Genomic DNA, 22,108 nt, shown 5'->3' on the forward strand with positions numbered 1-22,108 from the left:
ACCTGACCTGACCTGACCTGATCTGATGGGCCGAATGGCCTACATCTGCTCCTAAAACGTAAGAACATGTGAACATTTTCCAACATACTTTGAAGTACGTACCGAAGGTATCACAAAATGCTGGAGTAACTCAGCGGGTCAGGCAGCATCTTGGAGAGAAGGAATGGGTGACGTTTCAGGTCGAGGCCTTTCTTCACACTGATGTCAGGGGGGGCGGGTTAAAGAAAGGATATAGGTGGAGATAGGAACACAGTGGGAGATCTGGGAAGGGGGAGGGGAAGAGAGGGCCAGAGGAACTATCTAAAGTTGGAGAAGTCAATGTTCATACCGCTGGGCTGCAAGCTGTCCAGGCGAAATATGAGGTGCTGTTCCTCCAATTTGCGGTGGGCCTCACTATGGCCACTGGAGGAGGCCCATGACAGAAAGGTCAGACTGGGAGTGGGAGGGGGAGTTGAAGTTCTCAGCCTGAAGTACGTACTGTATCTGGGCGGGTTAAAGTTCAGCCACTCTGATAATCTCTTGCAGGATTAGAGTGTTTTTTATAGGCGGTAAACACGGCCTTCTACATTATTCACAGTTCTCACAGCAAAGTGTTCACATTTTCACGGCGTGTTACGGCAAAAAATAGGTTGTAAGCCACTGAGGTTTCCGCCAATTCCTGGCTATCAGAGCTTACAGAGAGGGACACAACGCTGAGTGAGATTCACCGTGTCAGAGCAGATAATCGCTGACAATGGTTTTGGGAGCTCCTGACTTCGCCCGCCCGAGTTAATTCCAAGGTGCAAAGACAGCAGACATTGGCAAAACTGCTGAGGTGGCAGAAGTAAAACCGTGCCCATAAATTCCTGCAACATGAACCGTAAATCCAGTTCGGGCTTTCAAAGGGTGATGCAAACCAGAACCAGGGGCCACAGTTTAAGAATAAGGGGTCGGCCATTTAGAACGGAGATGAGGAAAAACCTTTTTCAGTCAGAGAGTTGTGAATCTGTGGAATTCTCTGCCTCAGAAGGCAGTGGAGGCCAGTTCTCTGGATGCATTCAAGAGAGAGCTAGATAGAGCTCTTAAGGATAGCGGAGTCAGGGGAAGGGGAGAAGGCAGGAACGGGGTACTGATTGAGAATGATCAGCCATGATCACATTGAATGGCGGTGCTGGCTCGAGGGGTCAATAGACAATAGACAATAGGTGCAGGAGGAGGCCATTCGGCCCTTCGAGCCAGCACCGCCATTCAATGTGATCATGGCTGATCATTCTTAATCAGTACCCCGTTCCTGCCTTCTCCCCATACCCCCTGACTCCGCTATCCTTAAGGGTCAAATGGCCTACTCCTGCACCTATTGTCTATTGTCTATTGTCAAACACATTTTCCTTTGGCATCTGTTTAACCCGACTAAGGAAATAGGAGTTGGGAGGTCATGTTGCAGTTGTATAAGACGTTGGTGAGACCGCATTTAGAATATTGTGATCAGTTCTGGGCACCGTGTTATAGGAAAGATATTGAAAGGGTTCAGAAAAGATTTACGAGGATGTTGCCAGGATTAGAGGGTGTGAGCTGTAGGGAGAGGTTGAGCAGGCTGGGTCTCTATTCCATGGAGCGTAGGAGGATGAGGGGAGATGTTACAGAGGTGTACAAAATCATGAGAGGAGTAGATCGGGTAGATGTACAGTCTTTTACCCAGAGTAGGGGAATCGTGGACCAGAGGACATAGGTTCAAGGTGAAGGGGAAAAGATTTAATAGGAATTTGAGGGGTAACATTTTCACACAAAGGGTGGTGGGTGTATGGAACGAGCTGCCAGAGGAGGTAGTTGAGGCTGGGACTATCCCATTGTTTAAGAAACAGTTGGACAGGTACAAGGATAGGACAGGTTTGGAGGGATATGGACCAAACGCAGGCAAGTGGAACTAGAGTAGCTGGGACATTGTGGGCCGGTATGGGTGAGTTGGGCCGAAGGGCCAGTTTCCACACTGTATCAATCTATGACTCTATGACTGTGAATGTCATAGGAAGGAACTGCAGATGCTGGTTTACATCAAAAGTCGACGCAAAACGGTGAAGTTGCCGGTTCACAGCGCTTACACAACAGAGACCCGGGTTCGATCCTGACTACGGGTGCTGTCTGTACGGAGTTTGCACATTCTCCCCGTGACCTGCGTAGGTTTTCTCCGAGATCTTCGGTTTCCTCCCACACTCCAAAGACATGCAGGTAGGTAGGTTAATTGGCTTGGTGTATGCGTACATTGTCCCTAGTGTGTGTGTGTGTGTGTGTGTGTGTGTGTGTGTGTGGGATAGTGTTAATGTGCGGGGGTCGCTGGTCAGCGCGGACACGGTGGGCCGAAGGGCCTGTTTCCGCGCTGTATCTCCAAAGCTAAAAACGAAGGTCGGTCTTGAACACAATTATCCACGTGCCTATCATGTATTTGTGCCTGAAAATCACCATAACTCTCATGCGGCGTTAGAAAAATAATGGCACTTCTTTTTGTAACCTCCAGCATAAACAGGGTAGAAACGTCGTCAATTGCAAAGCATGCAATGTTACTAGATGACAGATGTGCATAGTTAATACTTCCCTTCCTTTTAAATATATCCATCATTATATTTTGGTTTTCTTTTTATCTTTGAATTAACCTATGCTTTGTTCTTGATTCACAGTCATTCATATTTAGTTCAGTTTAGGAAAACAAAACCGCAGATGCTGGTTTAAATCGAATGTGGGCACAAAATGCTGGAGTAACTCAGCGGGTCAGGCAGCATCTCGGGAGAGAAGGAATGGGTAACGTTTCGGGTCGAGACCCTTTGAACCCTTTCTTTCCAACCAACCTACTTGATGCAGTTGAACTCAACCCAGCTACACATTCAAGGTAGACACAAAATGCTGGAATAACACAGAGGGTCAGGCAGCATCGAAGGGTCTCGACCCGAAATGTCACCCATTCCTTCTCTCCCGAGATGCTGCCTGTCCCACTGAGTTACTCCAGCATTTTGTGTCTACCTAACTAACTAATGAACTAACTAACTAGTAGTGTCTTTCCTTTTCTCCTGAGATGCTACTTGACCCGCTGAGTTACTCCAGCATTTTGTGTCTACCTAACTAACTAACTAACTAACTAACTAACTAGTAGAGTGTCTTTCCTTTTCTTCAGAGATGCTGCCTGACCCGCTGAGTTACTCCAGCATTTTGTGTCTACCTAACTAACTAACTAGTAGCGGGTCTTTCCTTTTCTCCAGAGATGCTGCCTGACCCGCTGAGTTACTCCAGCATTTTGTGTCTAACTAACTAACTAACTAACTAACTAACTAACTAACTAACTAACTAACTAACTAACTAACTAACTAACTAACTAACTAACTAACTAACTAACTAACTAACTAACTAACTAACTAACTAACTAACTAACTAACTAACCAACTAACTAACTAACCAACTAACTAACTAACGAACTAACGAACTAACTAACTAACTAACTAACTAGCTAACGAACTAACGAACTAACGAACTAACAAACTAACGAACTAACGAACTAACTAACTAACTAACTAACTAACTAACTAACTAACTAACTAACCAACTAACTAACTAACTAACTAACTAGTAGAGTGTCTTTCCTTTTCTTCAGAGATGCTGCCTGACCCGCTGAGTTACTCCAGCATTTTGTGTCTACTTTTCGTTTTGTTTAGTTTAGAGATACAGCAGGCCCTTCGGCCCACCCATTCCGACCTGACCAGCGGTCCCCGCACATTAACACTGTCCGACACACACTCGGGACAATTTACATTTATACCGAGCCAATTGACTGACAAGCCACCCCACATCCACTCCATCTAGACCTGCAGAATGGAGACTCGAGGATCTGCAGATACTGGTTTACCAAAAAATGATACAAAGTGCTGGAGTAATTCAGTGGGTCAGGCAGCATCTCTGCAGAACCTCAGTCTGAAGAAGGGTCCCGATGTGGAACGCCACCTATCCATGTTCTTCAAAAATGCTGCCTGACCCACTGAGTTATTCCAGCATTTTTAAGAACATTATTGTTGGAGGCAGCACGGTGGCGCAGCAGTAGAGGCGCTGCCTTACAGCGCCAGTGACCCGGGTTCCATCCTGACTACGGGTGCTGCCTATTTCGGAGTTTGCACGTTCTCCCCGTGACCGGCGTTGGTTTTCTCCGGGTGCTCTGGTTTCCTCCCACAGTCCAAAGATGTGCAGGCTTGCAGGATAATCGGCTTGGTATCATTGTAAGGTGTCCCCAATGTGTGTAGGGTCGTGTTAGTGTGCGGGGATCGCTGGTCGGCGCGGGCTTGGTGGGCCGAAGGGCCTGTTTCCGCGCTGTACCTCTAAACTAAACTAAAGATGGGTCTGGAGAAGGGTCTCGACCCGAAACGCCACCCATTCCTTCTCTCCAGAGATGCTGCCTGACCCGCTGAGTTACTCCAGAATTTTTTGTCTATAAACTAAACTGAACTAAACTAAACCAAAGACCCAAGAACAAAATCCACTCGAGCTATGTTCTGTGGTCTGGTTTCTCTCTCCTTCGGTCATCTGACTTGCCCGGTCACGTTACATTACATCTATTCAAGCTAGTCATTTTTAATTTTACCTTGGCAGGATCCAATTTTTATGTTTTATTAATTTCAGCAGTTCATATTGATATTTGCTTTTAGACGCAATTAATTCAATCTTGATCGATTCCAATTTGCAGGCTTGCACAAGATTGAGGTTGCAACGACTAAGACTAACATTCCCAGGGTTTAACAAGTTATAGGCACTGCTGTGTGGGATGGTCTTTTATCTGTGTCAGTAACAATGACCTGACCCACCTCAGTGCAATAAATGATTCACAGGATGGCCCCTAGAGAAGATGGGAGGGGAGGGGAGGGGGGGGGAGGGTTAAGGGTTGGGTGGGGGAGGGGAGGGGAGAGGGTTGGGGGGGAGAGGAGGAGGGGAGGGGGGAGTCAGGGGATGGCTTGCATCAGCTATTGAATTTCTTACAGGATTCCTTGAGTTTAGGTGAGTTGAGACACAGCGCGGAAATAAGCCCTTCGGCCCACCGAGTCCGTACCGACCAGCAATCTTCTGTGTACTGGTTAGCAAACAGGTTAGCAAACAAAATAAGATTTTCACTGTACCTCGGTACACATGACAATAAAGTAGACTGGCCTAAATTACACTGGAATTTAGAAGGATGAGAGGAGATCTTATCGAAACGTATAAGATTATTAGGGGGTTGGACACGTTCGAGGCAAGAAACATGTTCCCAATGTTGGGGGAGTCCAGAACAAGGGGCCACAGTTTAAGAATAAGGGGTAGGCCATTTAGAACGGAGATGAGGAAAAACTTTTTCAGTCAGAGAGTTGTGAATCTGTGGAATTCTCTGCCTCAGAAGGCAGTGGAGGCCAATTCTCTGAATGCATTCAAGAGAGAGCTGGATAGAGCTCTTAAGGATAGCGGAGTCAGGGGGTATGGGGAGAAGGCAGGAACGGGGTACTGATTGAGAATGATCAGCCATGATCACATTGAATGGCGGTGCTGGCTCGAAGGGCCGAATGGCCTCCTCCTGCACCTATTGTCTATTGTCTAAATCGCTAAGTCATGGTGACGCAGTGGTGGAGTTACTGCCTCACGGCGCCAGGGTTCGATCCTGACCACAGGTGCTGTCCGCACGTTCTCCCCGTGACTGCGTGGGTTTTCTCCGGGTGCTTCGGTTTCCTCCCACACTCCAAAGACGTGCAGGTTTGTAGGTTGATTGGGTTTGGTAAAGACTGTAGATTTGGCCCTCGCGTGTAGGATGGTGCTAGTGTACGGGGACCAAGAGCCCGCTTCCGCGCTGTGCCTACTGTATAAACTAAACTAAACTAAGCCGGTTCGATCCTGCACACCAGGAAAAAGTCGCAAAAGCCAACTAACCCACTAACCTGCACGCCTTTGGAGTGTGGGAGGAAACCGGAGCACCCGGAGAAAACCCACGTGGTCGCGGGGAGAGCGTACAAACTCTGTGCGGACAGCACCCGTAGTCAGGATCGAACCAGTCACAGGTTTGTCCCCAGAGCAGATGGGATGGGAGGGGGCATGAGGGGGGGGAGCATGCATCAGCTATTGAATTTCCTACAGGATTCCACTGTAGATGGCTCGATTGTAATCATGTACAGTCGTTCTGTTAACTGGATAGCACGCCACAAAAAAGCTTTTCACTGTACCTCGGCAATTACACGTGGCAATTAACTAAACTCTCCAAAGGAAACCAACCCAGCCTATGTGGTCACTCTTCATGTTCTTAGCGATAATTGCTGTCATCTTCCAGGTCTAATGAAGACAAATACCATCGGTCGGCTTCAACACCTCCAGGGACCCTCACGGTTTCTTGGAATGTACACCAAGGTTTCTGTGTTCCTCAAGGCTCTATCACTCACTATCTAAATCCTGTTCTTATTAGTCACCTCAAAGAGCATCGCCTGATATTTATCTGTATTAAAGTCCATCTGCCATTGCTCTGCCCAGCTTAATAACTAAGCAATATCGGCCCGCAACTTAAGTCCGTTCTCAGCATGCACACATTGCCACACACACATTGTCCAGACCGTCACACAAACCGACCTCCCCTTCCATTGACTCCATCTACATCTCACGCTGCCTCGACAAGGCCAGCAGCATCATCAAGGACCAGTCTCGCCCCGGTCACCCCCTCTTCTCCCCTCTCCCATCGGGGCAAGAGGTACAGAAGCGTGAAAACGCACACCTCCAGATTCAGGGGCAGTTTCTTCCCAGGTGCTATCAGGCAACTGAACCGTCCTACCACCAACTAGAGAGTTGTCCTGACCTCTCATCTTCCTCATTGGAGACCCTCTGACTGCCATGAATCGGACTTTATTCCCTTTATCCTGCATCTGTACACTGTGGAGGGCTTGATTGTAATCATGTATAGTCTTTCCATTGACTGGATAGCACGCAGCACAAAGCCTTTCACAGTACCTCGGTACACGTGACAAGAAACTAAACTGAATATAATCTCCTGTCCATCGCATGCAATCAGATCCTTCCTGTAGTGACCAGAAAGCTATACCAAACAAGCTGCCTTTACCTGAAGGGTAATACGATGTAGATATTACACAAAGACCGTCAGGACTGGGAACCAAATATACCATAGATAGACACAAAGTGCTGGAGTAACTCAGCAGGACAGGCAGCATCTCTGGCGAGAAGGAATGGGTGACGTTTCGGGTCGAGACCATTCTTCAAACTGAGAGTCGGGGAGAGGGAAACGAGAGACATGGAAGGGTAAGGTGTGAAAACTGGAGATCAAAGGGGACAAAGACCAAGGAAGATGCAGAATAGATCAATGAAGATAGACACAAAATGCTGGAGTAAAACTCAGCGTGGCAGGCAGCATCTCTGGAGAGAAGGAACGGGTGACGTTTTGGGTCCAGATCCTTCTTACAGTGTGGAAACAGGCCCTTCGGCCCAACTTGCCCGCCACGGCCGACGTGTCCCAGCTACACTCGTCCCACCTGCCCGCGTGTGGTCCATATCCCTCCAAAGCTGTAAATTGGGGTGAGGTGGGAAGGTGACACCGAGGCATGTAATGTAACATTTAATCTGGAGGACAGTCAGTCTGGTCGGAGAACTAGGATGGAGAGAGAGGGCTACTTGAAGTTGGAGAAGTCAATGTTCATACCGCTGGGGTGTGAGCTGCCCAAGTGAAATACGAGGTGCTGTTCCTCCAATTTGCGCTGGGCCTCACTCTGACAATAGAGGAGGCCCAGGACAGAAAGGTCAGTGTGGGAATGGGAGGGGGAGTTGAAATGCTTGGCAACTGGTACTATCATATCTGTAACTATCTAACTCTCTCTGCATCCAATCCCTACACATCAGTGGCAATTTACAGAGACCTGTTAACCATCACTATTCTATGTTATCCCACTTTCTCATCCACTCCCTGTACACCAGCGGCGATTTACAGGTCATAAGGTCATAAAGTGATAGGAGCAGAATTAGGCCATTCGGCCCAACCAGTCTACCATGGCTGATCTATCTCTCCCTCCCTCCTAACCCCATTCTTCTGCCTTCTGCCCATAACCCCTGACACCCGCACCAATCAAGAATCTATCTATCTCTGCCTTAAAAATATCCACTGACTTGACCTCCACAGCCTTCTGTGGCAAAGACTTCCACAGGTCCACCACCCTCTGACTAAAGAAATTTCTCCTCGTCTCCTTCCTAAAGGAACGTCCTTTAATTCTGAGGCTGCGCCCTCTGATCCTAGACTCTCCCACTAGTGGAAATATCCATTGACCTGGCCACTACAGCCTTCTGTGTCAAAGGTTCCAATGCTCGATGTTCCAATGTCCAGTGGAGATACCAGGAAAATGGCAGAAGGTGGAGAAAATGTCCTTGATGAATTATCATGGTGTGCAGTGAGGGATGAGGAGGGATTTAATGAGAGGTAAGCTGCAGTAAAAATATTATGGAATAAAATTAGAAAAGGATTTAAAACACTTTGCCCTCCCCTGGTAGCATTGTATTCTGTGACTGAAGCCATAAATGCAGAAATTAGACTGCCAAGTAATACATGAAGATTGGCTTTAATGAGGAATTTAACTTTGCAATAATTGGCCCTCTAATGTCTCGAAAGTCGCAAATTTCTGAGCAAATTTCAGGGCCCTTCGGCCCTGCGAGTCCGCGACAACCAGCGATCCCCGAACATTAACTCTATCCTACACACACACTAGTGACAATTTACAATATTTTTAACTGAAGCCAATTAACCTACAAACCTGTACGTCTTTGGAGTGTGGGAGCGCCCGGGGAAAACCCACGCAGGTCACGGGGAGAAGGTACAATCTCTGTACAGGCAGTGCCCGTAGTCAGGATTGAACCCGGGTCCCTGGGCGCTGTGAGGCAGCAACTCTACCGCTGCGCCACCGTGCCACCTCAGGGGATATTTTTATCAATCAATATATCCTAGAACCGACAAGGAAACCAACAAAGGATTTGTCAAATTTAGCCATAAATAACAAGACAGATTTAAATTAGTAGGCTATTGCTGTGTGAACTAGGGTTATGATATGATCCAGTTCGACTAGTGTTCAAAAGTAAATAATGATTCTAGGTTTGTGTTATGTAAGAAAATAACTGCAGATGCTGGTACAAATCGAAGGTATTTATTCACAAAATGCTGGAGTAACTCAGCAGGTCAGGCAGCATCTCAGGAGAGAAGGAATGGGTGACGTTTCGGGTCAAGACCCTTCTTCAGGTTTCAGTTAAGCTAACTGTCATGACATAAATTAATCTTATAGAGGTGTACAAAATCACGAGAGGAACAGATCGTGTAGACGCACAGAGTCTCTTGCCCAGAGTAGGTGAATCGAGGACCAGAGGACATAGGTTTAGCGCGAGGGGGGGGAAGATATAATAGGAACCTGAGAGGTACCTTGTATGGAACGAGCTGCCGGAGGAGGTAGTTGAGGTACTATCGCGACGTTTAAGAAACATTTACACAGGTACATGGATAGGACAGGTGTGGAGCGATATGTGCAAAATGCAGGCACGTGGGACTAGTGTAGATGGGGCATAGAAACATAGAAACATAGAAAATAGGTGCAGGAGGAGGCCATTCGGCCCTTCGAGATTTGGCCTCCACTGCCCTCTGTGGCAGAGAATTCCACAGATTCACAACTCTCTGGGTGAAAAAGCTCCTTCTCACCTCAGTTTTAAATGGCCTCCCCTTTATTCTAAGACTGTGTGTGGCCCCCTGGTTCTGGACTCCCCCAACATTGGGAACATTTTTCCTGCATCTAGCTTGTCCAGTCCTTTTATAATTGTATACGTCTCTATAAGATCCCGTCTCATCCTTGTAAACTCGTCGAGCGCGTTGAGCAAGTTGGGCCGAAGGGCCTGTTGTCTTGTACGCACTGTATCGCTCCATGACACTAAATCTGACCAAAGGGATACAGAGAACATCAAAAGACAACAACCCAGTCAGAGGCACAGTAAGGAAGAAGAATGAAGCTTGCAAGTGTTACTAAAATCAATACCAAAACACTTTACATTACATTAGGGAAAAACACACAGTCACGAACAATGTGCTCCAGCAAGTAATCAGGATTTCAATCGGAGCGTGGGCTTCTATTCCAAGAGACGTGAGGTGGAAGGGGAAAAGATTAAGGATGATGTGTGGGGCGATTCTTTTTTACAGAGAAGATGGATGGTGTTTGGAACCTGTTGCCAGGGGTGGTGGTGGGGGCAGAGGTAACAGTGGCTTTTAAAAGGCTGTTTGGATAGGCACATGGATATGTGGGCTCTGGAGGGATAAGGACTATTGGCACGGTGGCGCAGCGGTAGAGTTGCTGCCTCACAGCGCCAGAGACCCAGGTTCCATCCTGACTGCGGGTGCTGTCTGCAAGGCGTTTCCACGTTCTCCTCTGCGGCCGTGTGGGCTTTCTCCTGGTGCTCCGGTTTCCTCCCACAGTCCAAAGAGGTGAAACTTTTGTGGATTAATTGGCTTCTGTAAATTGCCCTTAGAATGCAGGATTTGCGAAACTGGGAGGACATGGAAACAGTGTAGGGGGCGATTGTTGGTCAGCTTGGATTGAAGGGTTCTGTTTCTACCCTGTATCCCTGAACTAAACTAAACATGCAGACAAAATGTGTGGGAAGGAACTGCAGATGCTGGTTTATACCAAAGATAGACACAAAATGCTGGAGTAACCCAGGGGTTCAGGCAGCATCTCTGGAGAAAAGGAACGGGTGACGTTTCGGGTCGGTTCAGACTCATCCTGCCTTCGGTAGGAAATAATCCACGTGGTACAGTGGGGCGGCACGGTGGCGCAGTGGTAGAGTCGCTTCCTATCAGCGCCAGAGACACGGGTTCGATCCTGGCCACGGGGCGCTGTCTGTACGGAGTTTGCACGCTCTCCCCGTGAGCTGCGTGGGTTTTCTCTGAGAACTTCGGTTTCCTCCCACACTCCAAAGACGTGCAGGTTTGTAGGTTAATTGGCTTGGTGTAAATGTAAAAATGGCCCCTAGTGGGTGTAGGATAGTGTTAGCGCGCGGGGATCGCTGGTCGGCACGGACTCAGTGGGCCGAAGGGCCTGTTTCTGCGCTGTGTCTCTGAACTAAAAAGTTGCTGATCTCTGCTTACTTGACATCATATCTCATTTAGTTTTATCTCATTAGTCTTTTCAGCAGCTTGGTTGGAAGAATGACTTACATTAATGATTGATGTTCCTTTTTATATGCCCTAATTTCCTAGCCTGGTTTTTAAATGTCGCTCTCCTTGCCTGTTTCTCAGCTTCTCTGGCCTTACTTTTAGATTTACCTCCATCCTATAGTCTTGTGCTTTAGAAAATGCATCCCTATGGTTTTCCTTTCCTGCAACAGCCCCATCCCACGTCCGAACATAATCTATATACTAAAACTCTCGTTTGTTATCTTGTTTGTGACTGTACTTCAGCCAAAACGCTACACGATAACGCAACAATTTTAGGCCCACCTTACTCACCATTGTCACTTTAGTGATAATGCAAGTAGTTCTATTGAAATCGGTGTTATATTTTTTAAGTTATTCACATTTTAAAGTTTCAGATGGAGGGGAGGAGGGAGGGGGGAAGGGGGGAGTGGGGGAGAAGTGAGAGGGGAGGGGGGGTGTTGAGGAGAGAGGGGAGGACGGGAGGACAGGGTGCTGCACCAATGCAGGAGAGCTTTGGGCCCAACGGGTCCATTTTGTCTAGTAATGTATAAAATCAATTGAATAAATCAGGTAGATGCACAGAGTCTCTTGCTCAGAGTAGGGGAATCGAGGACCAGAGGACATAGGTTCAAGGTGAAAGGGAAAAGATTTAATAGGAATCTGAGGGGTAACTTTTTCACACAGAGGGTGGTGGGTGTATGGAACGAGCTGCCAGAGGAGGTAGTTGAGGCTGGGACTATCCCAACATTTAAGAAGCAGTTAGACAGGTGCATGGATAGGACAGGTTTGGAGGGATATGGACCAAACCCAGGCAGGTGGGACTAGTGTAACTGGGGCATGTTGGCCGGAGGGGGCAAGTTGGGCCGAAGGGCCTGTTTCCACGCTGTGTCACTCTATGACTCTAGCATCACAGTTGCCAACTTGCAACCTATTGCTTCATTGGATGAATATTGTGGCTCCAGTTTGCTCGCCATTTCATATAAGGCTTTGTTTAATTAAACAACAATTTTGCAGCGTCATTTTGAGTCCCCGCATACAGGCAAAAGGGAACATATGGTGGTGCAGCGGGTAGAGCTGCTGCCTCACAGGGCCAGAGACCCAGGTTTGATCCTGACTACAGGTGCCGTCTGTACGGACTTTGTACGTTCTCCCCGTGACCTGCGTGGGTTTTCTCCAGGTGCCCCGGTTTCCTCCCACACTCCAAAGACGTGCAGATATGTCGGTTAATTGGCTTTGGTAAAAATCGTAAATTGTGTGTTAGTGAGCGAGAAACGCTGGTCGGCACAGACCCGGTGGGCCGAAGGGCCTGTTTCCAGGCTGTACCTCTAAACTAAACTAAACAAATAACATTGGACGTTAATGTTCCTTTATGTGGAAAGTGACTCAGCTTAATCAAACGTGACGCAAAAAAAAACAATCAAGGACGTGGGGTTTAAAACAACGGCAGGAAATTACAGTGTCTCGAACCCAGAGGCCCACATTCAGTGCATGTGGAGTCATGTTGTCAGAAGTGTGCTCATTATTTCCATTTTTAGAGTTTGGGTAACGATTTTACATCATAGGCTACTTGTGACAAACACCTTTTTGCGTCATTGCATCCAATTGCATAGAAACATGGAAAATAGGTGCAGGAGTAGGCCATTCTTAATGTATAAATGTGAGGTTTATCCACTTTGGTGTCAAGAACAGGAAGGCAGATTATTATTGTCTGAATGGTGTCAGAGTAGGAAAAAAGGGAGGTGCAACGAGACCTGGGTGTCCTTGTGCATCAGTCACTGAAAGTAAGAACGCAGGTACAGCAGGCAGTGAAGAAAGCTAATGGCATGTTGGCCTTCATTGTGAGAGGATTTGGGTTTAGGAGCAAGGAGGTCCTACTGCAGTTGTACAGGGCCCCTGGTGAGACCGCACCTGGAGTATTGTGTGCAGTTTTGGTCTCCTCATTTGAGGAAGGACATTATTGCTATTGAGGGAGTGTAGCGTAGGTTCACCAGGTTAATTCCCGGGATGGCGGGACTGACATATGACGAAAGAATGGGTCACCTGGGCTTGTATTGACTGTAATTTAAAAGGATGAAAGAGAATCTTATGGAATCATATAAAATTCTTAAAGGATTGGACAGGCTAGATGCAGGAAAAACGTTCCCCATGTTGGGGGAGTCCAGAACCAGGGGTCACAGTTGAAGACTAAATATAATGACGGTGTTGGCTTAAAGGGCCAAATAGAAAATAGGTACAAGAGTAGGCCATTCAGCCCTTCGAACCAACACTGCCATTCAATATTATCATGGCTGATCATCTAAAATCAGTACCCCGTTCCAGCTTTCTCCCCATATCCCTTGATTCCTTTACCCCTAAGAGCTAAATCTAACTCTCTCTTGAAAACATCCAGTGAATCGGCCTCCACTGGAGAATTCCACAGATTCACAACTCTCTGGGTGTAAACGTTTTTCCTCATCTCAGTCCTAAATGGTCTACCCTTTATTCTTAAACTGTGTGACCCCTGGTTCTGGTCTCCCCCAACATGGGGAACATTTTTCCTGCATCTAGCCTGTCCAATCCCTGAAGAATTTTATATGTTTCTATAAGATCCCCTCTCATTTTTCTAGATTCCAGTGACGTTGGCAATGCCAGTCTCTGTCTGGTGCTCCATAGAGCCGGTGTTATTCCCCCAGAATCAGAATTGATGCTGCCCATTTACATTGCCTGGGCAATTGTTGGGGAGAACACTGGGTTCTAATGGGGTTATCGTGTTAAATTCTGGGCACCATGTCATGAGAAAGATGTCATCAAGCTGGAAAGGGTGCAGGGAAGATTCACAAGGATGTTGCCAGGACTCGAGGGCCTGGACTACAGGGACAGGATGAGCAGGCTGGGACTCTATTTCTCAGAGCGCAGGAGGATGAGGGGTGATCTTACAGAAGTGTACACAATCTTGAGAGGAATAGGTCGGGTAGATGCACAGAGTCTCTTGCCCAGGGTAGGGGAATCGAAATCCAGAGGACATGGGTTTAAGATGAGGGGAAAAAGATTTAATAGGAAACTGAGGGGTATTTTTTTTACACAGATGGTGGTGGGTGTATGGAATGAGTTGCCATAGGAGGTAGTTGAGGCAGATACTATCACAACATTTAAAAATATTTAAACAGGTACATGGATAGTATATGTTTAGAGGAATATGGGCAAAGCAGCTGGCGGAACTAGTGTAGATGGGACATGTTAGTCAGCATGGGAAGTTGGCCTGATTCCAAGCTATATGACTTTAAGACTCTAACACTGGCTTATGTATCATAGAAACATAGAAAATCGGTGCAGGAAGAGGCCATTCGGCCCTTCGAGCCAGCACCGCCATTCATTGTGATCATGGCTGATTGTCCACAATCAGTAACCCGTGCCTGCCTTCTCCCCATATCCCTTGATTCCACTAGCCCCTCGAGCTCTATCTAACTCTCTCTTAAATCCATCCAGTGATTTGGCCTCCACTGCCCTCTGCGGCAGAGAATTCCACAAATTCACAATTCTCTGGGTGAAAAGGTTCCTTCTCACCTCAGTTTTAAATGGCCTCCCCTTTATTCTAAGACTGTGGCTCCTGGTTCTGGACCCGTCCGTCCGTCCATCCGTCCATCCGTCCATCCGTCCATCCGTCCATCCGTCCATCCATCCATGCATCCATCCATCCAACCATCCATCCATCCATCCATCCATGCATCCATCCATCCAACCATCCATCCAACCATCCATCCATGATGATTATCATTCCTTAACTGTGTAGGGCGGCACAGTGGCATAACTGATAGAGCCGCTGCCTCACACCGCTAGAGACCCGGGTTCCATCCTGACTTCGGGTGCTGTCTATGTGGAGTTTGCACGTTCTCCCTCTGACCCCATGTGTTTCCTCCCACAACTCGAATGACGTGCGGTTTTTATTTTTTAGGTCTCTGTAAATCGCCCCCCCTTATTGAGTCGGGAGTGGACGAGAAAGTGGAATGAGATAGAACTAGTAGCGCGAATGGGGTGATTGATGGACGGCATGGGCTCAGTGGGGCGAAGGGCCTGGTTCTCTGCTGGACCTCGAAAGTAAACATGCCAGACGATTGCAAAATAGGATTAGAGGAGAATTGCAGTACTCCGTGTGATGACTTTAATCCTCCTGTAATCATTTTGGGGGGCAATTTTTGCAATCGTTTGGCATGTTTACTTTGGAGGTCTTGGATTATATTTGCAGTTGTGAGGGTCAAACCAGTGCCACTTGCCCCCAGGGAGTGGGGGAGGGAGGGAGGGCGGTTGAATGAGCCTCCATTGTCCCCACTGGTCTAGGTTATCCATTGACCCCTTCCATCTACGTGTGGAGACTGGATTGACAATGCACCTGACCACCATAAAATACCATCGCCCTACTCCACATAGGTGCGCCATTTGGGAAATTAGCAATCGGTTTTAGAGAGCAAAAGAAAAATAGAAAAATAGGTGCAGCAGGAGGCCATTCGGCCCATCGATCCAGCACCAGCCATTCAATATGATCATGTCTGATCATCCAAAATCAGTGCCCTGCGTTCCTGCTTTCTCCCCGTGCCCCTTGATCCCGTTAGCCCCAAGAGCTATTTCTAACTCTCTCTGCAGATGCTGGCTGACACCGAAGACAGGCACAAAATGCTGGAGTAACTCAGCGGGACAGGCAGCGTCTCTGGAGAGCAGGAATGGGCGACGTTTCGGGTCGAGACCCTTCTTCAGAGGCAACGTGTTGTGACGGGAGAGGGCGGTGGATATGCTGCAGGATAATACTTTACCTGTTTTCTTCACAGCAGTCCTTAACAAAGCAAAGGGGGTGGTTTCGTTTACGCAGTGTGAATGAGCACAATGAAAGGGGGGGCGGATAGATGCGAGGTAATCGACGCAAAAAAAATAACACATCTTAGAACAAGCTGAATCGAAGACACCGGGTCTAATCGCGTGATTGATCTTGCAAATGGCACTAATTTGGCGTTGCAACGAGCTCAATCACAATTTGTAACCGGCTGCGTTTCTGCGTGGAATGTAAATAAATGTGTGGATTGGAATAAGGGGTCCTTGCAGCAAGGCAGGCGGTATCGCTGCTGAAAATTCAACAAGAAGAAGCATTGGCGAGTCGACCACAATCTTGGTGGCACATTACCATTCCTTCTCTCCAGAGATGCTGCCTGTTCCCCACCTAGTTACTCCAGCATTTTGTGTCCATCTTCGGTTTAAACCAGCATCTGCAGTTCCTTCCCACACATGCTGCCTGTTCCCCATGAGTTACTCCAGCACTTTTCTGTCCATCTTCGGCCCTGGTGAGACCGCACCTGGAGTACTGTGTGCAGTTTTGGTCTCCAAATTTGAGGAAGGATATTCTTGCTATGGAGGGCGTGCAGCGTAGGTTCACTAGGTTAATTCCCGGAATGGCGGGACTGTCGTATGTTGAAAGGCTGGAGCGATTGGGCTTGTATACACTGGAATTTAGAAGGATGAGGGGGGATCTTATTGAAACATATAAGATAATTAGGGGATTGGACACATTAGAGGCAGGAAACATGTTCCCAATGTTGGGGGAGTCCAGAACAAGGGGCCACAGTTTAAGAATAAGGGGTAGGCCATTTAGAACGGAGATGAGGAAGAACTTTTTCAGTCAGAGAGTGGTGAAGGTGTGGAATTCTCTGCCTCAGAAGGCAGTGGAGGCCAGTTCGTTGGATGCTTTCAAGAGAGAGCTGGATAGAGCTCTTAAGGATAGCGGAGTGAGGGGGTACGGGGAGAAGGCAGGAACGGGGTACTGATTGAGAGTGATCAGCCATGATCGCATTGAATGGCGGTGCTGGCTCGAAGGGCTGAATGGCCTACTCCTGCACCTATTGTCTATTGTCTATTGTCTATAAACCAGCACCTGCAATTCCTTTCTCTGTGACCCCACGGAACTGTCCACTCCCCGGGTGCTGAAACTCAGCCGCCAACTCGCCCCGGTCGCTGTCCGCGGAGCTGAAGCCCTACAGTCAATTGGGTCAGTAGAAGGGTCTCGACCCGAAACGTCGCCCATTCCATCCTCTCCAGAGATGCTGCCTGTCCCACTGAGTTACTCCAACAATTAGTGTAGGAAAATAACTGCAGATGCTGGTACAAATCGAAGGCATCACAAAATGCTGGAGTAACTCAGCGGGTCAGGCAGCATCTCGGACAATAGACAATAGACAATAGGTGCAGGAGGAGGCCATTCGGCCCTTCGAGCCAGCACCGTCATTCAATGTGATCATGGCTGATCATAGGAGAGAGGGAATGGGTGACGTTTCTTCAGTCTGAAGAAGGGTCTCGACCCGAAACGTTACCCATTCCTTCTCTCCTGGGATGCTGCCTGACCTGCTGAGTTACTCCAACAATTAGTGTAGGGAAATAACTGCAGATGCTGGTACAAATCGAAGGCATCACAAAATGCTGGTGTAACTCAGCGGGTCAGGCAGCATCTTGGAGAGAAGGAATGGGTGACTGTCGTCAGCCTGAAGAAGGGTCTCGACCCGAAACGTCACCCATTCCTTCTCTCCTAGATGCTGCCCGACCCGCTGAGTTACTCCAGCATTCTGCGAATAAATGCTGGTGTAACTCAGCGGGTCAGGCAGCATCTTGGAGAGAAGGAATGGGTGACTGTCGTCAGCCTGAAGAAAGGTCTCGACCCGAAACGTCACCCATTCCTTCTCTCCTGAGATGCTGCCTGACCTGCTGAGTTACGCCAGCATTTTGTGATACCGGCAATTAGTGTCAGCTTTTTGTTTAGTTTGGTTTCGAGATACAGCGCGGAAACAGGCCATTCGGCCCCACTGAGTCCGAGTTGTCAATGCCAGTCTCTGTCTGAGTTGGTGGGAGTTCCCCAGAATCAGAATTGATACTGCCCATTTACATTGCCTGTGCGATTTAGTTTGAGTTAGAGAAACAACGCAGAAAGAGGCCCTTCGGCCCACAGAGTCCGCACCGAACACCGATCCCTGCACATTAACACTATCCTACACACACGAGGGACAATTTACATTTACACCAAGCCAATTAACCTACTGACAATTCCCTTCTTCCTTCTCTCCAGAGATGCTGCCTGACCCGCTGAGTTACTCCAGCTTTTTGTGTCTATCCTCGATGTAAAACAGCATCTGCAGTTCCTTCCCGCACACATCAAAATACCACTCACTTGACTGCCCCGAAAAGTGGGAAACCTTGGTAAAATAAATACATAATTGGTTGCCTTTCTCATCTGAACGACGGAATTAGTTCACTTTGAAATCTAAAACCAAAAAAAGAAATCGTCCGAGCTATGCTTTGGCAGCTATCCAAATGTTTAGACAGAAGCAATCTGTTTTTTGGAAAGAAAATTGGTGCAGAACGACCTACATTGAGCGTTCTACTGTAGTGCCCTGCACTGTAAGGCCAAGCTTACCAACACAACCAACACCTCGCTAACTGGAGATTAAACACAAGAGGGGTTTAACTCCACAAGCCAGGGCCGGCGTCCTTGGTATGGTCTACATCAGGGTAAAGTCTGTGGAATTCTCTGCCACCGAAGGCAGCGGAGGCCAATTCACTGGGTGTTTTCAAGAGAGAGTCAGATATAGCTCTTTGGGGCGAACGGAATCATGGGATAGACAATAGACAATAGGCGCAGGAGGAGGCCATTCAAGAGAGAGCTAGATAGAGCTCTTAAGGATAGCGGAGTCAGGGGGTATGGGGAGAATGCAGGAACGGGGTACTGATTGAGAATGATCAGCCGTGATCACATTGAATGGCGGTGCTGGCTCGAAGGGCAGAATGGTCTACTCCAGCACCTATCTTCCTCTGTTTCTATGTTTCTACTTTATTGCCCTTGTCGCAGAGTACATTCCTATGTTGACGCTCCACTACTGAGACACTCGTTGTTTTGCTGGGCATCTGACAGAGAAGCAACAAGAAGTTGTTCAACAGACAACACATGTTACAGGCCACATGTGTGCTCACATTTTTTACACACGCACACACAACCCTGTACTGAACCAGAAAGGACATGGGGTTAAAGTGAGGGGGGGGGGGGGGGGGGGGAGCGGAGACATTTAATAAGAACCCGAGGGGCAACTTTTTCACACATGGGTGTATGGAACAAGCTGACGGAGGTGGTACTTGAGACAGGTACTATCACAACATTTGGATGGGTACGTGGACAGGACAGGTTTGGAAGGATATGGGCCAAATGCAGGCAGGTAGGACTAGTGTGGATGGGACATGTTGGCCGGTGTGGGCAAGTTGGGCTGAAGGGCCTATTTCCACACTGTAAGACTAAGACTCTAAATAAAGTATTCAGGCTCCCGTCAGGATCGCTGAGGATCTACCAACCCATATGTACCGGACGGCAGCCGTGATAATCCACTACTGGGTCCATTGAATGGATGCTCGGGGGATCTTTAGAGCAATCAGGGTATTGCTGTTGCCCCAAATGTGAGAGTCTAGGACCAGAGGGCGCAGCCTCAGAATAAAAGGAAGCACCTTGAGGAAGGAAATGAGGAGGAATTTCTTCAGTCAGTCAGCGGTGAATAGAAAAAACATAGAAAAACATAGAAAATAGGTGCAAGAGGAGACCATTTGGCCCTTCGAGCCAGCGCCACCATTCATTGTGATCATGGCTGATCATCCACAATCAGTAACCCGTGCCTGCCTTCTCCCCATATCCCTCGATTCCACTGGCCCCTAGAGCTCTATCTAACTGTGGAATTCTCTGCCTCAGAAGGCAGTGGAGGCCAATTCTCTGAATGCAATCAAGGGAGAGCTAGATAGAGCTCTTAAGGATAGCGGAGTCAGGGGGTACGGGGAGAAGGCAGGAACGGGGTACTGATTGAGAATGATCAGCCATGATCACATTGAATGGTGGTGCTGGCTTGAAGGGCCGAATGGCCTCCTCCTGCACCTATTGTCTATTGTCTATTGAAATCAATCTGGGGAATTATTTGGCAGAATGGAGACCAAGTTATTGGGTATTTGTAAGGCAGAGATAGATAGATTCTTGATTAGTGCGGGCGTCAGGGGAGAAGGCAGGAGATTGTGGTCGAGAGGGAGAGATAGGTCAGCCATGGTTGAATGGCGGTGTAGACTCGAAGGACCGAATGGCCTGATTCTGCTCCTGTTACTTGTGAACATGAACAAATCTGGGTCTTGATGACAGCCAAGCATGAAACAACTGCCCCGTCCTCAATCCCTGATGCGGTGTAAGGCGAATCCAGAGCACTGGGGGGTAAAGGATTCATCTGGAGTGCGTCACGATTCTCCTCGTTTCGGCTGTTCAAAGCTACCTGGTCAATATTATCCGCCTTGTTTTCTTAAAATAGAGGCGACCCCCCTCCTCCCTCTCCCCCCTCCCCTCCCTCCCCCCTCCCTCCCCTCACATCGCGAAAAAAAAGTAGGTCCTCGGGATATGAGTTGCAGCTATTTTTTCAATTGCGAGTTAGTTACAGGATCCATGTGTCAGACTATTTAAGAGGTCTTGCGAGAGGAAGGGAAGATTACCACTGCGAAGGAGTAGCAACGCTGCGTGGGCCGAAGGCTCTTTGTCTTGTCTGCATCTTGACACTTTTCAGTGAAGCGCAGGAAGATGAAAGAGAGACGAGGGGCGAGGGGAGGGGGGAAGGGGAGGGAGAGGGGAGAATGGGGGTAGGGAGAGGAGGAGGGAGGTGGGGAGAAGGGGAGGAGGAGGGGAGGGGGGCGAGGGAGGGGGGAAGAGGCGTGGGGAGAGGGGGGAAGGAGGTGGGGTGGGGGAGGGTGGTGGGGGAGGGGGGTGGGGGAGGAGGGGGGGTGGGGAGAGGGGGAAGGAGGTGGGGTGGGGGAGGGTGGTGGGGGTGGGAAGGGGGAGGAGGGGGAGGAGGGTGGGGAGAGGGGGGAAGGGAGAGGGGCGGGGGAGGAGGGGGCGGGGCGGGGGAGGAGGGGGGGTGAGGGGGGGAGGAGGGGGGGGTGAGGGGGGGAGGAGGGGGGGGGTGAGGGGGGCGAGGGATGGGGGGGGGAGAGGGTGGGGGAGAGGGGTGGGGAGGGAGGGGGTGAGGGGGCGAGGGAGGGGGGCGAGGGAGGGGGCGGGGGCGAGTTACCAAGATCAAATATAACAGAATTGGCGAGGGAACAGAGGCCAGGACAATTGACAGGACCCTGACAAGGAACAAATGATTGGAAAAACGGGGAATAAATAAGTAAGGCGTGTAGCAATAGTGGACAAATGTACACAGGTAGCAAGATAGAACTGAGAGAGACAGGGACAGAGACGGAGACGGAGACAGAGACCGAGACAGACAGACACAGAGACAGAGACAGAGACGGAGACGGAGACAGGGACAGAGACAGAGACAGAGACAGAGACAGAGACAGAGACAGAGACAGACACAGAGACAGAGACAGGGACAGAGACAGAGACAGACAGACACAGAGACAGAGACAGAGACAGAGACAGACACAGAGACAGAGACAGAGACAGGGACAGAGACAGAGACAGACAGACACAGAGACAGAGACAGAGACAGAGACAGAGACAGAGACAGAGACAGAGACAGAGACAGAGACAGAGACAGAGGACAGAGACAGAGACAGGGACAGAGACAGAGACAGAGACAGAGACAGAGACAGAGACAGAGACAGAGACAGAGACAGAGAGACACAGGAACTGCAGACGCTGGAATCCTGAGCAAAACACAAAGTGCTGGAGTAACTCAGCATCAGGGGAGGGAATGCATAGACGGCGTTTTGGGTCGCGACACAAAGACAATAGATGTTGTTGGCTAAAGTAGGAAATGACTGCAGTGGGACAATCTCTCCAAGCTCAACCGAGGAATAGGAGACGTGGCCAAAATGCCCGGAGTCTTACCTTGTACCCGGACCTGCGATCCCAACAGTAACTGCACAAGAAAGGTCCATGCAATGCTGGAGTGGACTCTATCCGCT

The 22,108-nt window shown here is 48.7% G+C and overlaps 1 protein-coding gene across 1 annotated transcript in view; it reads right to left on the minus strand.

Moving 5' to 3' along the window:
- sez6l (seizure related 6 homolog (mouse)-like) overlaps window positions 1-22,108 on the minus strand; it is a 123,560-nt gene that overhangs the window by 89,357 nt on the left and 12,095 nt on the right. The window contains 1 exon segment of the mRNA XM_078421837.1: window positions 22,032-22,106. Within this exon segment, the coding sequence (XP_078277963.1) occupies window positions 22,032-22,106 (75 nt within the window).

This window comes from Rhinoraja longicauda, chromosome 25, assembly GCF_053455715.1.
Source record: "Rhinoraja longicauda isolate Sanriku21f chromosome 25, sRhiLon1.1, whole genome shotgun sequence".
In the NCBI taxonomy this organism is placed as follows: Eukaryota; Metazoa; Chordata; class Chondrichthyes; order Rajiformes; family Arhynchobatidae; genus Rhinoraja; species Rhinoraja longicauda.